At 40.2% G+C, this 14,851-nt stretch overlaps 1 protein-coding gene across 4 annotated transcripts in view; it reads right to left on the bottom strand.

The window, feature by feature from the left end:
- Positions 1–459: 459 nt before the first annotated feature.
- LOC108763831 (netrin receptor UNC5C) overlaps positions 460–14,851 on the bottom strand; it is a 34,480-nt gene continuing 20,088 nt past the window's right edge. The window contains exons 3-12 of one of the 4 annotated variants that reach the window (XM_018511719.1): positions 13,116–13,529; positions 11,850–12,131; positions 11,023–11,190; positions 10,309–10,341; positions 9,618–9,782; positions 9,100–9,141; positions 5,521–5,673; positions 4,080–4,577; positions 2,607–3,561; positions 460–1,636 (exon numbers count right to left, since the gene is read on the bottom strand). In XM_018511719.1, the coding sequence (XP_018367221.1) occupies positions 1,465–1,636; positions 2,607–3,561; positions 4,080–4,577; positions 5,521–5,673; positions 9,100–9,141; positions 9,618–9,782; positions 10,309–10,341; positions 11,023–11,190; positions 11,850–12,131; positions 13,116–13,529 (2,882 nt within the window). In that variant the 3' untranslated portion in view covers positions 460–1,464. The remainder of the gene's footprint in view (positions 1,637–2,606; positions 3,562–4,079; positions 4,578–5,520; positions 5,674–9,099; positions 9,142–9,617; positions 9,783–10,308; positions 10,342–11,022; positions 11,191–11,849; positions 12,132–13,115; positions 13,530–14,851) is intronic. The other 3 variants (XM_018511720.1, XM_018511721.1, XM_018511722.1) reach the window with 3 other exon arrangements.

The following is a 14,851-nucleotide window of genomic DNA, read 5'->3' as shown; positions in this document are numbered from 1 at the left end:
CGTCCGGAGACAAGCTGAAATTGAAGTAATATACAGCCCTCGCGCGAAGGTGCGCCTTAATACCGTCCAAGAAGGATGTTCCTTCGCTGGTAAAAAATTATTGACAGTATGCCGATAAAGTATGTTTGCAAAGTTATTACGATGCAACGTTCTTTACAGCATCAGCAGTCTTGATATGAGATTTTACGTCGAAAGATTCTACGTGGATTTTAAGATTTATGTCGTATTTGCATTAATGTTTTTTCATTAAAGAAAATATGTATAATGTGAAACAAGATGAAAATAAATTTACCAATAATTATAAAATAAAATATATGAAGACATTTTAAAAATATATCACAGCAAATATAAGGAAGAAAACAAAGTTTCGTAAATTAATAAACTTGATAGGTAGAATATTTTATTCAACGGAAGGAATGGGAATTTCACAGACATAATAATGACAAAGACGAATTTGGCTCTGAGGTATACAAGAATATTTTATTCGTCGAAAGTAACAAATATACAATTCTCTTAAATAAATCGTCGATTTAAATCATGTCTGTCGTAATTAGCTCGTTTTATGCAATCGCACGTTGCTTCGTTTCGTGAGCAACGCGCACTAAACCGTTGTCGTGTACCTTCGTGTACCGCGATCTGTATTGTCGACACGCATAAAAAAGATGTACATCGTTCACGAAACTCTGATGTAACAATAACGGAAGTGTACGCTTACGAAACCGAGGTAATTTTGGCACGATTCTCAGAAAAATAATAACCACTCGCTCGTGCTCGCGTGCATTCGTGTTAACAAATCGATAAAAAATTACGTCGTCGCGTCGAAGTGTCGCGGATATTGTCGATCCGCTCGAACTTTACTTGGTGTCCTGTATATATATCTATATATATATATATATATATATATATATAACATATATTTATATATATAAACATCCATCTTCTAAAATGGATATATCCATCTGTATCTGCGCGCGTTATTTTTTTTTTTAGTTATATATGTACACGTATGTCCGTTTAAATGCACAGTCCCTAATTACTTCATCACGATTATATGCGGTTGTCTTTCATGAACCACGCCGCTCTTGAATTCTCGAACAAGCATTCCTCGACCCGTGATTCTCAACGTGCCCATGAATCTTCTAGAGACGGATCCTTGGGCCTTTCACTAACTCTCACGTTTATTTACAAAGTACCGACGCGTTTGTCGCGCATAATTAAGGCAGTGTTTCGATGAGTCTGTTTGGAGAACCGAGTTCTCCTGCCTCCTTCGTCTCACTCTTTCTTTCGCACGCATGCACACACTCCAGCGGCGATCCGTTTCACTCGCTGATCGGTCTCGAGTTTATCAGTCGCCGTTCGATTATACACTGATTCACTGATCACTTCTCACGGGTGGGCGTACAACGCGGTCTCAACTTTCACTCACCGCTGAAAATGCTTTTCAAGATCCGGTTTTCTGTTTATTCAAAGCCACGGGCCGAGTTGCGCCTCCAGAATCGTGGCAGCGTCGGTCCTGCCCATTACTCTAAGGTGGTTCAGCAGATCCGTCACCGCCGTCGGTTCTCGATGCCTCGCTTCCCACAGATCCAGAATATGCTCGGTCGGACTGGCCTTAGTTGCGAAGTAATTGATGTACCTGTTATACGAACGAAGACACCGGCTGTGTAATTACCAAGGAAAGTAGTATACAGGTAGTTATATTGCTGGCGAAATAGAGCTCGTTTAGGGAAAATTTATAGTAAGGAGATGAACGGCGTAAATAATATACGGAAAAAACGATTTTCTTGAAGTATTCACATTAGGAAAAATGGTTTATTCTATATATATATATATATATATATATATATTCAGAATGTTGTTGTAACAACACAAATTTAATTAAAATGTAATTAAACCACAAAACTGTAATTTTATGCAAACTAAATTGTTTAATTTGTATAAATAATTTTGTTATTTATAGAGCAGAACAATGTATTTTGTAGAAACAACTAAACTTATTGTTATATAAATAAAACTTTTGGTTGCTGTAAAAAAATTCAACTAAACAGTTTCGCTGCAGACACTCTAAATTTTTTGTTTAGTAACTTTAACTAAATACACATCTGAAAATAATTTTATTGAATCATAAAAATAATTATAATTAGGAAATTCAAGCATGATAAACAATGCTGCAAAAAGTTTTGATAGTCTATCCTTGATTGTCAGCTTGAACGTTTTACATAATTTTATTTTGATAAACGTCTAACGAAATCGTTTTTAGATCTTCACTTAGCTAAATTTTTAGATACTTTGGAAAAACCATTCTTTCCCTCTATAAAACTTCCTTAGACAAACTTCATACATTGACATTATAATTTGTAAAATTAGCCGTGAAAACTGAAAAATTAACAGATAGTTAAGCATATTAATCGGCGTTAAAAGAAACCGTTTAATCTTATTGTTAAAGCAAATATGTTGCTATGTTGTTTGATTTGCTGAGAAGAGCGTATGAATCTCTTGGCATTAACGAACGTATTTCATGCTCTGCATAAATATAGTTGCGTATTTAAAGAAGCTTTACTCTAGAATAACAAGTAAGATGGAAAGTTGTTGGCCGGGTCACTAACCTGTCGACTTGAAGCCTCTGCGCCAACATTCTCCAATCGTTGCCCAGAGCGTTCGGCGGGTCTAAGCATTGGCAGAGCTGCTTCCTCAAGGATCTCGTAAACCGGAACGGCCGTAGAGTGGTAGAGTCAGTCGTGGCGTTGTTAGCATGTCCGCTGCTAACCACGGTGACTTCCCTGAGCGGCCTCGTGACACTACCCGAAGAGATCAACTGTTTCGCGCCATCGTAAACGATTCTGAAGACCTGTCTCGTGTCGGAGTTTCCTTGCGAGACTTGGAGCTTGTAGCTTCTCGTGGTGGTCGGACCAAAGGCCGTGTCCAGGCCGAAGGTCACGTGCTTGGCGTTCTCCTGACGGTTCCAAACATCCCGGAACGGGACTTCCTGACGTTCCGTGGGCGACTTGCTTTGCCACTCGTTACCGACTTCCTCGAGGCTGACGCAGAGCGACTCCCCGTTGTCTTGGAACAGCAACGTGCGCGGCTTGTCCAACAGATAGCCTCTGATTTGCGATTCCCGATCGACGATGGCTCTCATTGCTGCCTTCGTGTCTTCCACGGCGTAAACTCGAACGCAGCACTGACCGGCCTGACTGGCGAAGAGTGCTAATCGCAATCTCTTCGTGGCGATCGAATTTTCGCAGCTCTGTCCGGCTAACACGTAACCGCGAAGTTGCTCGGTTACTATGAAAGCTTCCGCGTGATCTAGCTGCGTGAACAGCGGTGTGTTGATAGTCTCGTTGCCTAGAGTTAGTACTCTGCTCCACGTAATTGATTGATGATCTTTCGACATCGAAGAAGAACCGTCGTCGACGTTAATACCATCGCACGCCCAAACACTCAGTTCCCAGGTTGCTGGATGCAACACGGCGCAATGCTCAAATTGAAGAATCACAGGCTTGTTGAAGGTCGCGGATGACGGGCCGCAGGTCACCACAGCTGATAACTGAGTTATCCCGTCTGTGGGGAAAAAACAGGGTCGAGACTCGAACGGTGTTCGAGGCGATATATGGCGGAAATAACAGCGGCACGAATGTGTGATATCGAATGAATTATCGAACTTAATGCCGTTATTGTACGTTATCGTTATCTCCGATGTTGTTATTGTAATATCCGTCACGTTAGACTCATTTGATTAATTGTGTTTAATATATTAACATGTGTAGCGCGTGTAATTTTCCAGTCAAGGGTAAACCAAAGTTATCGAGGATTGCAAAATCTTTTCTTTTCCCTAGATGGATTTTATCCCCACCGTCCCTAACACAAAAGAGCCGGGTAGCGATGCCCTATATTGAACATGAAATCAAGCAGGATATAACTCGCGGCGAAGCACGTGCAGGGAATGGCGTTGATATAAAAATAACATCGCGCTATCGCGAATATCTTGAATGTACACTGCGAAAGTTCGCAGCTGCGATCGTAAAGCTCACAACATCCGCCTCCCGCGGCGCGTAACATCATGAATAATTCGCACTCACCGGGTAATCGGGGCCGGTAACGATCCTCGTTGAGCACCGCCAGATAGAGTTCTTCCCGGAGCGGTTTGGGAACGGCTCCCTCTGGTACCGACATAGAGATCCCGGAGTCTGGAAGGACCAGCAGGGCGCCACGCGTGTTCACCGCCGCCCTGGCGACGTTTCCGGCTTCCAGCTTCGGCAACCGGACGCTTTCCGAGGCGACGTTGTACGTGGAGTCCGAGGACGGGTAAGAACTAGTGACGCTGTTCTCGCTGTCGGAATGGATCTGCTTGTCGCTGCATGACTCCTGGGTCGACGTGCTCGGCGTGGGCGACATCGGCGACGGTTGCGGCGCGATCGACAAGTGCGGCACGTCGTAGTGGTGTTCCGAAAGGGATCTCGACATCGACAGCTTCGGGTCGAAAGGATACTCGTAACAGGCCGGCACACTCGTCGCCGTCACATCCGGTTGCAGACTCAGCTTCTTGTCCTGATCCGGGAAGAACTCCGGCTGGAATTCTGAAACGCACACGGCCGAGGCACGGCTCGTGGGTATCTCTGCGCGCTGCGGACAAACGCCGCCGAGATACTATTCCGATTCTACGTGAGCTACGATTGAAACGTCGCGCGTTTCATTCGTCGTTACGAAAGAAAAATTAAATGTTGCAATATATGTCTCATTTGCTACAACAATATTGACATAACTCAAAAAGTATAGTTTTCTAGTAAAAAGGTTTTGCATCGTTAAAATATTATAATATTAATTTTGAAATGCAATTTTGGTATAACTGATTGTAAAAGAATCAAAGTACTGTGTATAAAGGATGTTTTTTTTTTAATTTTCTTTATGTTCTCTAAAACTTTTAAAGTAACTCTCACTTTTTCAAGAGTAAAATCTCCCTCTTAAAGATTGAAAACTAAGTCACTCTTTTTCAAGACTGACTCAATTTTCACTCTTTAGAATGAGATTTCATTCTAAAGAATTTAAAGAATTTCCATTCTTTATCGGCAACTCAAAATGACAATTTTTTAGTTATGTCGTTGTAACAAATGAGCTAAAGTATTGTGTCTATCAGTTATTAATATTTCAACTTTTGTTTACTTTTGTGGTCTAGATGTTTATTTATTTATGGTTCAGAAAATGAAAGTAATAAGGTAATTATATTAATTTCGAAATAGTATCTTCCTATTCCCAATTGTGAGAGACAATATCTCTCAGTGCGATAATGAGCATGAAACAACTGAGCAGGAAATAATTTAATGAGCATAAGTAACACGATACGGTTATTTGTTTTATTTGCGCATTTAATTGATCGTAACGTAATACCTTTAATTATCGTGAAAAGAAAGTTAATCTTTGAAAAGAACAAAGTTTTGGGTTTCACGTATCTAATTATTAGAGAGAATCTAGTCGAAATGTGTGTAATTTTTATCTTTGATTTAACGTTACATTCGTTTTTACCTTTGAAATGCTTACCATTACGAGCCATGGAGTACAACGAGTGATCACGACCTTTCCGTCGCAGAAGTCTCGCCAGAAAAATCGCCAAGCCACCAATTACCACACAGGCGACCGTTAGACCGACATATAAGGCTACGTCCATCTGGCGATTCGCTATAATAGAATCACATATTGCGAATTTTTAATATCTTCCCTATCTTTCATTATTTATCTTTTATAAAAGGAACGATGCGACGGTCGCGTAAAAATGTTGTTCTTTTTAGCTGAATGATATTGAACGCTTATTACTATAAATAGTGTGCAAACAATTTTTAATATAGAAGTATCGTGCATGAGCGATCAAATTGTGAATTTCCTCGTGAATCGCTTTACGTCGTAAACTTTATTTACTTTGTGCATGAGACTTCTTTTGTTATGACAAAAGAAGCCTAAAAGCACCATAGAGCGTTAAACGCCTCCGCGTCGCTAAATATTACAAGCGTCGTAGGAAAGTTTTAAGGTTCCTTTCCATTTACACCGGCGACACGCTCGTTTCCTTCGTGCGCTCGTTTTCCTTAGCACGTCAGTTTATCGTTTTACAGCTCTGCGTTAGTTCCTACGGCTATAAAGATTCCGATCATTATTATCGCTGCCATTAACGTACGCAATAAAAGCATCGCGATGCGAACATGTTTCAAGCGAAATAATAATTTTACGTGCCGTTGTGCCCGAGGTGAAGGGAAGACAACCCGTTGACGAAAAGTGTGGCATGGAAATTGCGGTTTAAAACGATCGACCAAGATTATATTGCAATGCAGCGAGTATTTAGCAAAGTATACGGACAAAATAATGCGAAGATTGACAACACGGGGTGCTGTCAGGAATCGTGCGAGAAGATATATATATATACGGATATGAAATTCACCGTGGTGCTTTACGACCGTGTCATCGTCGCGCGTTCCGGATATATGGATAATGTAAGTAAATGCACAACCGCGAAGGAAATGAAATTCTCGAAAATAAAACCAGGCACACTGTAAAACGTTAACGCGGCGCAGAAGTATCTGAATTATGGGCAATTTTTCCTTTTACCGGATTACTTGGCGTGCTTAAGCATTCACGGAAGCTCCCTATAGGCGCGGTTCTGCGGCAACGAGAGACACGGTGTAGAAAATGTCCCTGCGGTCGTAAAAATTTTCGAGAAATACCTCAACCGCCTGCCGTGCGAAGAGTGCCTGACACTCCTAAGCTTCTTCCAATTTTAGAATGTCAAAGCCATACGAGGTCGTAACCCTGCTACGTGACTTTCGAGCTCAAACTCCCTTTCGCAGGATCATGTGTGTCTCGTTGGCGCACGCCGTGTTCTCGACACGTGCCTCGCACGTCAATATATATGCGACAGCGACGAAAATGCATACGAATTCGGAGGTGGGATTTTGAAAACGCAATAGTTCCACGTCGTTACCCGCAGGACGAGATCGGAAACGCGCGCACGGTTTTCACCCTCTTCCTAAAGACAGCTTGAAAAGTGGCTTTCCGCTGGGGCGTTGGGATTTATTTTCTTCGAAGCTATTGATAACGCTTCATAAACCGAACCTAATGTATCTGAAGCTATTTTTCATCTTTATTTCTCAGAGGTAGCGCATTGCCCAGATGCTTTCAACTTTTGTCATTGGTAAATTTATTCATTTCCTATATTATGATTGCGTAAGATACGTGATTATTATTGTTATATTTATAAAAATATTGTTGCCTTACTTTAAAAGTGACGCAATAAAAAAAATTTAATTTTTTTTTTAGAGAAAAGGAGAAAAATTATTTTTTAACTCAACAGAAAATTATTGATTAATTAAATAATATCGACGAAAAAAATATACTCTTAGAAACATGACCAAATATCATTTATGTCAATTTTGTTTCGCATATTCTAAAAAATTATCCTTTTTTCGAATTGATGATTTTGACATCCTAATTCTTAAATGTATTAAATTATAATAAATCCGGAATAATTTATTAAAAATGATATAACTCACAAAATGTATCATTAACAGTTGATATTTGATCAGCTAAAACGACTAAATTGAAAATAAAATAATTTCTTTTTTAATCGTATCATTTTTAAGTAAGGAAATATTCTTACATTTATATCATTATATTTATTATAAGTAATGTTAAAATTCTGTAATTACTACATATTTTTACTACAACGATACACTCGAGCATTGATCAATATGATTTGCCCATTACAAACGTTCTACCTCGATTGACGGAATCGCGTCTTAAATATTTACACCAGAGACGTCCGAGATGACTTGGGGTTCTTGTAAGACGCCTGCTGGCTTGTAAGGCGGTAAATCGCATCACGTTCCTCCGGCGTGCGCGCGCGATATCTTCCATCTATATTTTATCGTCGCTTTCAGGAAAATCGAACTCACTTCTGGATTCAAGGGGGCTGTTTCGGGGCATCCAGCCCCCTCGAGGAGAGAGATTCAGTCCTGTACACGCTCGGGTCTGAGCTCTGGGATAATGGCACTTTATTTGCATGCGCGATCAATTTCCCCCTTCCGCGGCGAGGGCGTAACGGCTACCGATTACATAATTTTCTTCGATATTAAAGCCAGTCTCTCCGCCCCTCGGCGCAAAGAGAGTAGAGAGGGTGCAGCCGTATCGCGTGCAACTTTGATGTGCGCTTCGGTCGATAGAATTGGCTACCTTAGGGTAGCGCGCGCACGCGGGGAAATTGGCGTCTGTACGGACCGGTGGGCCACCCTTGGCTATACGAGCTGCTGCCTCATTGTTACGATTGTTTGGATCGCGCAATGAGGGGTCGCAACGATCATATCGGGCCTTCGTGGCAGCGTCAATAATTAACCGGTCGAGTAATTAAAAGTAAATAGTGCGCGGGAGAGCTATCCGCGTTTGTTATCGGCGCGGCGCGGAAAAACGCGTCCGCAAATACGTCGCGGTGAAGCGAGCGATATCATGGGCAGTCAATCAGCTCTCGTTTCATTCTCGGAAATTATTTTTAGCATAAGCACGTAGATCGACGAGCTTGATGCACGACGCGCGCGTATATACGCCCCGACTCGCGTTATTATATCGGAGCAATGAATAATGCTAATGTTCACCGAGCCTGGATTCACGCTCACTATATTTTTGCCGCCTTTTTCGAGGTGCATAAAACATCTGATTTGAATGGTATCAGATCGTCGGGCATAGCGCCGCGTCGCCGAGAATATAAATGGCGTGCACCGGGCGTGAAGAATCCATCCAAGAATGTCGCACGACGAGTTAAGGACATTTGCTTCGCGGTCGAACGCCTCGGTCGCGCCCTGTATACGCGAGGGAGAACCTCCTATTCCTTTCATCTCCTTTTATTTTTCGCGAGCGTCTACAAATCCGGAACGAATCGGAGGAGGAGGTCCGCGTACATCGCGAGAGAGATCGTAGCTTATCTAATCGAGAAACTTTTCTCTTTGCAGCGCGGTCGGCTCAGGAACGAACGGCACGGGAAAACGACGCGAGGTAAAATCGTAACACGTAAAAGGATTGAGGGAGATTAAAAGAGCGGGAAAATGCTTTATTGCTTGCCCAACTCACCTTCCTCGGTTAAATGAGCACCGCCCACCTTCGCGTTGCTGACTGTAAAAGGAAGCGCCGGTAAGTTGGATAATTAAAGGATTTCGATAATACTGATAAAACTACTTCCGCGCAAATTCATACATCTGTTAACGCTATTTGTTTTACGTTGAAACCAAGTCCACAGTTGCGTTTTAAATTCTAATTCTACAGATATAAAGAATTGCGCGAGGATGGCATCAAATTCTATCTAAAAATGTAAGAGTAACAATGTATATATCGTTCGTTTTAAAGGAAGAAATCGCGGTATTTTATTTTTGATAAAATCGTTCTTGTGTTAAATTCAACACTAAAAGAGTTAAACGAAAAAACAAGATATTTATTTCTATTTTAAGCGAAATGAGGAATATATTCTTACCGCGACTATATTAGTTTGAAAATCGATACGACGGAACGGCTCGTCATTGGAACTATACGATGCGCAAAAAAGTAGTAACGCGAGCGGAATCAAGACATAGCAAAGTTCAGCAGTGACTTACCGTTGCACACGCCACCGGTGCAATTCGCCACGTTGATATCCCTACCCTGGCAAGATCGTCCACCGTGGCTGGGTGGTGGATCGTCGCACGTTCTTCTCCTCGTGTGCGTACAGTCGCTCCCACACACTGACCATGCCGACCATCTGGACCATTGTCCGTCCACGGCTGGCAAAAGAAGCAAAATCGAGGCTTCGTTTCGTTCAGAGTCGTTAAGACGAGTTCGATCGATGTGGGAGCGATAATAAAAAAAGTTCGACGGGACAAAAAGGCTCGTAACTCGCGCGAATCCCCGCGGTCTCGTTGGTGGGAGACTATACTTGTCAATTCGATTACGTTTATTGCTACTGTATATACTGGCTCTTATTATCTCCTTTATATATAATTGACTCATATCGATATGTTTTTCCTTAAAATTTAGATCAGTACGTGTGAAGGAAAAATAAAAGACTATATAGAAAGATGACTAATTAAAACGGCAAACTCGTTTATATCTCTAATCTCGCGTTTCAAGCCGGCTGCTTTATTGGCACTTAAGCGCCATCGAATAAATAGCGCGTCGCACTTGCCGGCGGTTTACTACGTTTTATTAAAACGCCCTTATACGCGGCCGTGGCTGCGGTCGTGTATGTGTCGCGGTTTAATTTTCGTTCCGGGCTGAGGGACATGATTCATGCACATGTGAAGGACTTACCCAGGGTGTTAGTGAATTCTTCCAAAGCCCCGGCTACTCCAAAGCGAGCGTTAAGGGGAATAAAAAGTGCGTCGTGAGTGCATTGACCAACGTGAGTGCGAGCGGTTAACGTGTCTCTCGCGTGAAAACGCCGAAAGAATATCGGATCGATCAATGTCTTGACCGCCGATATAAAGCGAGCGCCGACTTTCCTCGGGTATTATCCCGGTGGGCTTGGTCATTTGCATGCAGTCTGCATATTCTTTACGAGGATAGCCACAGGTGCCTTTAAGATGTCGCAAACGTTTTGAAAGGTGAATACGATAAAGACTTCACTGTATATTTGAAAAGACTGTGGCACGTGCAATAGATATACGCTCGACGAGGAAAGAGGACACAAGCGACGCGAGAGGATAGGACGTCGTATATCAAGCGAGAATTTCCTCTCTTCAGCATCAGTAATCGTCTTACGATGGCAAAATCTATTCGTCTATCGTTTGACCGACATTAACTGAGAGAAGAAAGAGGAAAATACCATTTTCGCTTGCTTACAAGTTAAATACCTTGAGCGACGTCATTGTAGTAGGTTAGGATATAACAAAGATGCTTGTTTAATATATAACAAAGAGGTATACGTAGATAGACAAGAACTCGCCTCGTGGTACAGACAAGTTTCTTCGTCGAAAATTTTACGCGCGTTCTTGCGAGCACGGATAATGAATTCAAGGGACTCACCGGAGCAGCCCGAGTTGCAGTCCATCTTTTGCTGAGAGGGGCCGAGGCATGGCTGACCGCCGTTCATGGGCGCTGGATTCGTGCACGTTCTCGTCCTCTTCTGACCGCCTTTCGCGCATCGTGAGTGGCATTCCGACCAGGACGACCAGGAAGACCAGCCGCCGTTAACTAATTGAAACCAGTAAAAGTTTTTATCTAATGTAAAGAAAAAACTTTGACGTATACGTAGTCAGGTGCAAATGTTTCCGACTTAAGAAAGAGTGAATAAAAAGGATAATAAAATGAAACAACCATTTTTATTTTTCAGTTTTCAATTGAAAAAAATTTTTAACATTTTTTGATGATATAGAAAAATTAATTCATCGTTTTAAAAAAATATATTAAAATAAAAAATAATTATTGAAAAATAAAAATGATTATTCCATTTCACATCACCTTTTTATATCCTTTGGCCAGAAATTTTTAGACTTTATTACTATATATAACACTAAGAAATATGTACCTAATGTATATAACAAAGAATTGCAAAGAACTTACGAGAAAAAAATAATTTTGCTGAAGTATCTGAAATTTTAGCTAGAGATACAGATCTGAAAATAGTTTTGTTTAACCATCCAAATAATTACATAAGAAGCATGATGAGCTTTCAAGTGAATGTAATGGGCAATGCTGCAAAAAATTGTTCCAGTAATCAGTTTGAACATCCTACACAATTATTTAGATGGTCCAACAAAATTATTTTCAGATCTATATCTAGCTAAAGTTTTTAGAACCGTTCTTTCTGCGTATGTATAATTATTAAAGGGAATCTTTAATAATGAACTTACCGTATACTGTTAAGCTAACTGGTTCGCTTAGCCGTTTTGCCGCAATATTTTCTGCGACGCAGGTGTAATTCGCCTGATGACTAAGTTTCGCTTGACCAATAAGAAGATGACCTTCGCTGGACACTAAAAGAGTATCCGATTCGGTATCTACGGGGATATTATTTCTCAACCAGTAAACTCTAGGTGGTGGCACTCCCACCGGAGGCAGGCATCTAAGTTCGGTACTTTGACCTGCTTCAACAGACACGGAGTATGGTGGCGATTCGAATTGCTTTTTCAGATCTGAAAAAAATAATTACACGTGTTCGTTTTGATAAAAGTCAAGAATAATAATTGAATAAAATTATAATTTAAACACATTATGAAATTTGAAATATATAGTGAATTCAGTTGAACGATTATGGTACTAGTATATTAAAATTAATGTCATTGTACACTGATCTAATCTGAATGAAAATAAAATATATCGAAATTATAAAATACAAATATATATCGAATTGTAAAATACATATTTTATCAAACAACACAATAAAGTGGATATTGAGGATTTCGCGATTTAACTCGTTTATATATTTATATTAAGCACACATTTTTATATCAATTTGTGGACGATGGTTTTAATGTGCACCAGTGTGCACTGAGTGCACATTAGTGTACCGAGAATCGAACTCGCTATTAGTGTTCCATTTCATATCCATTGAAAAATTTATATCATAATAAAAAATCATAATATATTTTCGACATTCGATATTGTCAATCTCTTTTTATGTTACGTTCTATTTTCCCAAGCTTACGCGCGGTAATCTATATGACATGTTCTTTTATCTCTTCAAGTGCATTTTTACATCTAGCTTTTGAGTTATGTAACTCTGAAATTGGCCAAGTGGTTCTGTCTTTAAATTGATTCTCTTGGAAACTCGGCGCTCATTGCATTGTCGTCAATTAAGGGATAGAATTAAATAACGAGTTCGCTGGCAGGAGAATCAAGATAATTAAGAGAGGACAAAGGCAAAGTGAGACGAAAAGTCGGCTGTCCCCAGAATTCTCGCGACGTTTATTTCAAACCTCTCTGATTCATGTACCCCACCTACATCGAGAATAAGAACCGTCTGATTTAAAAATAAGAATATAATCTAACATTATAATTTGTTTTCAGAATATTGTTATCGCAATTACTTATCAGATTGAAAATTTTATCAATGAGATATTAAAATCATAGATATCGAAGAAAATTAAATGTTGGTATGATCTTATTTGTATACTCACAAGCAACGTCGATGGTTGCCGGCTGACTCTTGATTTGCCCTGATCCAGACCAGGCGATGCACTCGCATTTGAATTTATCCTTGCCGAAGTATTCCTCGATGTGATCCCTCGTAACGTTGAGCTCGCAGTCAACGATCCTCGTTCCCGTGTGGGGATCCACAAAATCCTGCTGCTGAGAATCCTCCGCCCTCACGTTATTACAACGGAAATAGATCTGTAGCGCGTGAGCAGCCTTGCAACGTAAAATGGCGGGCTTGTTCTTCACGACGAAAGAGTTTACGGGCTCCGTGAGGAAAACTGGTAAATGACCGCCGCCTTCAGAGATGAGTTCGGTATCGCTGGCTATCGTAGCTGAAGGCACATCGTCTTCTTCCAAGATATAAGCGTCATCCACCTCTGCGGCATCTTCGCCTTCTGACAAAAAGAGATAATTTCAATTTTCTATAAATTGCTCTTTATTTTTATAGACGTTTATAATAACGTGGATAATAATGTTATAAATTTAGCTATCATGTATATCTATCTATATATGGAAAGAAAGTAGGTATCTCTTTCGTTGAAATATCTACATTAAAGAAAACATTGTTCGTTCAACTAAACTAATTTATCAAATTAAATAAGAGAAATTTCCATATTTGATCATAGCGGATTTTAGTGTTTATATCATATAAATATTTCTTTGTGAATTTATATACATATCTGATTCTACGAACTGAACGAAATTTTTTTCAGTCTTGAAACATTTAAGAACAGAACCAGAATAGTAATATCACTTATTAATTTGATAAACAATTTAATAATTTTTGATGCTAATAAGCATCTTCATAAGAATATTAATAATTAGATGTTAAAAAAATACAAAATCTGCGAATAATTTTTTTTCGCAAAAAAATATTGCTTCAGCCATTTGAATTTTGGAACTTCCCGACTTTTCAGGCGTCATACCAATTCGATCACTGAGACATTATTTGTCGCAATAATCAATAATTGGTAAATTAATTTAATCAAATGAGCAATTTTTTCTTACTGTAAAAATTTAGCTAGATATAGATATGAAAATAATTTTGGACCAACAAAAAGGTCTAGCAAAATTATTTTCACATGTAACTGAATTTTTAGATACTTTAGTATTGAATCATTATTTCCGTGTATTATTATTATCTTTATAATTATTATATCAAAGAGAGAAGTAACATTGATTTATTCTTACAATATACAAACGAATTTCGTGGAAAATTGCACATTAATATGAACAATTAAGCGTGACACATAATAGCACTTGTTATTACGTAATAAATCGGATTGATTGCGTATTGTAATTGCCATCATAATGCCTCGTAATCAGCGAAAATCTGGCGTCGCGGCAAGCGCAGAGTCGACCGTCTAAATACGCCGTAATCGTAACTCACGGTCCAGTTATTAATTCGATGATGATCGTTATTCATGTGGCGCGTTCTATCGGAGACGTGAAAATTTTATATTTGCCTGTCAACAATGGTGTCGCTCCTGTAAATCCTGACGCTCGGCCATTAATGCAATGCCGCCGCTTCGCGCAGGCCGACTACGAATGCCGGCTACGAACAATCGCGGTGCGCACTGCAGTAATGAATTTTCGGATTTACGCGGCGCACCGGTGCACAAGTCCGATGTATTTTCCGCCAACGAGTGGTTAGACCTTTATCCCCGTGCGACATTTGGCCGGGGGCCACAATTTCTATCGCGATAAACGCGCCACC

This window comes from Trachymyrmex cornetzi, unplaced genomic scaffold (genome assembly GCF_001594075.2).
Source record: "Trachymyrmex cornetzi isolate Tcor2-1 unplaced genomic scaffold, Tcor1.1 scaffold385, whole genome shotgun sequence".
In the NCBI taxonomy this organism is placed as follows: domain Eukaryota; kingdom Metazoa; phylum Arthropoda; class Insecta; order Hymenoptera; family Formicidae; genus Trachymyrmex; species Trachymyrmex cornetzi.
The sequence above is the reverse complement of the archived record's forward strand: the minus strand, read 5'-3'. Positions and strand labels throughout refer to the sequence as shown.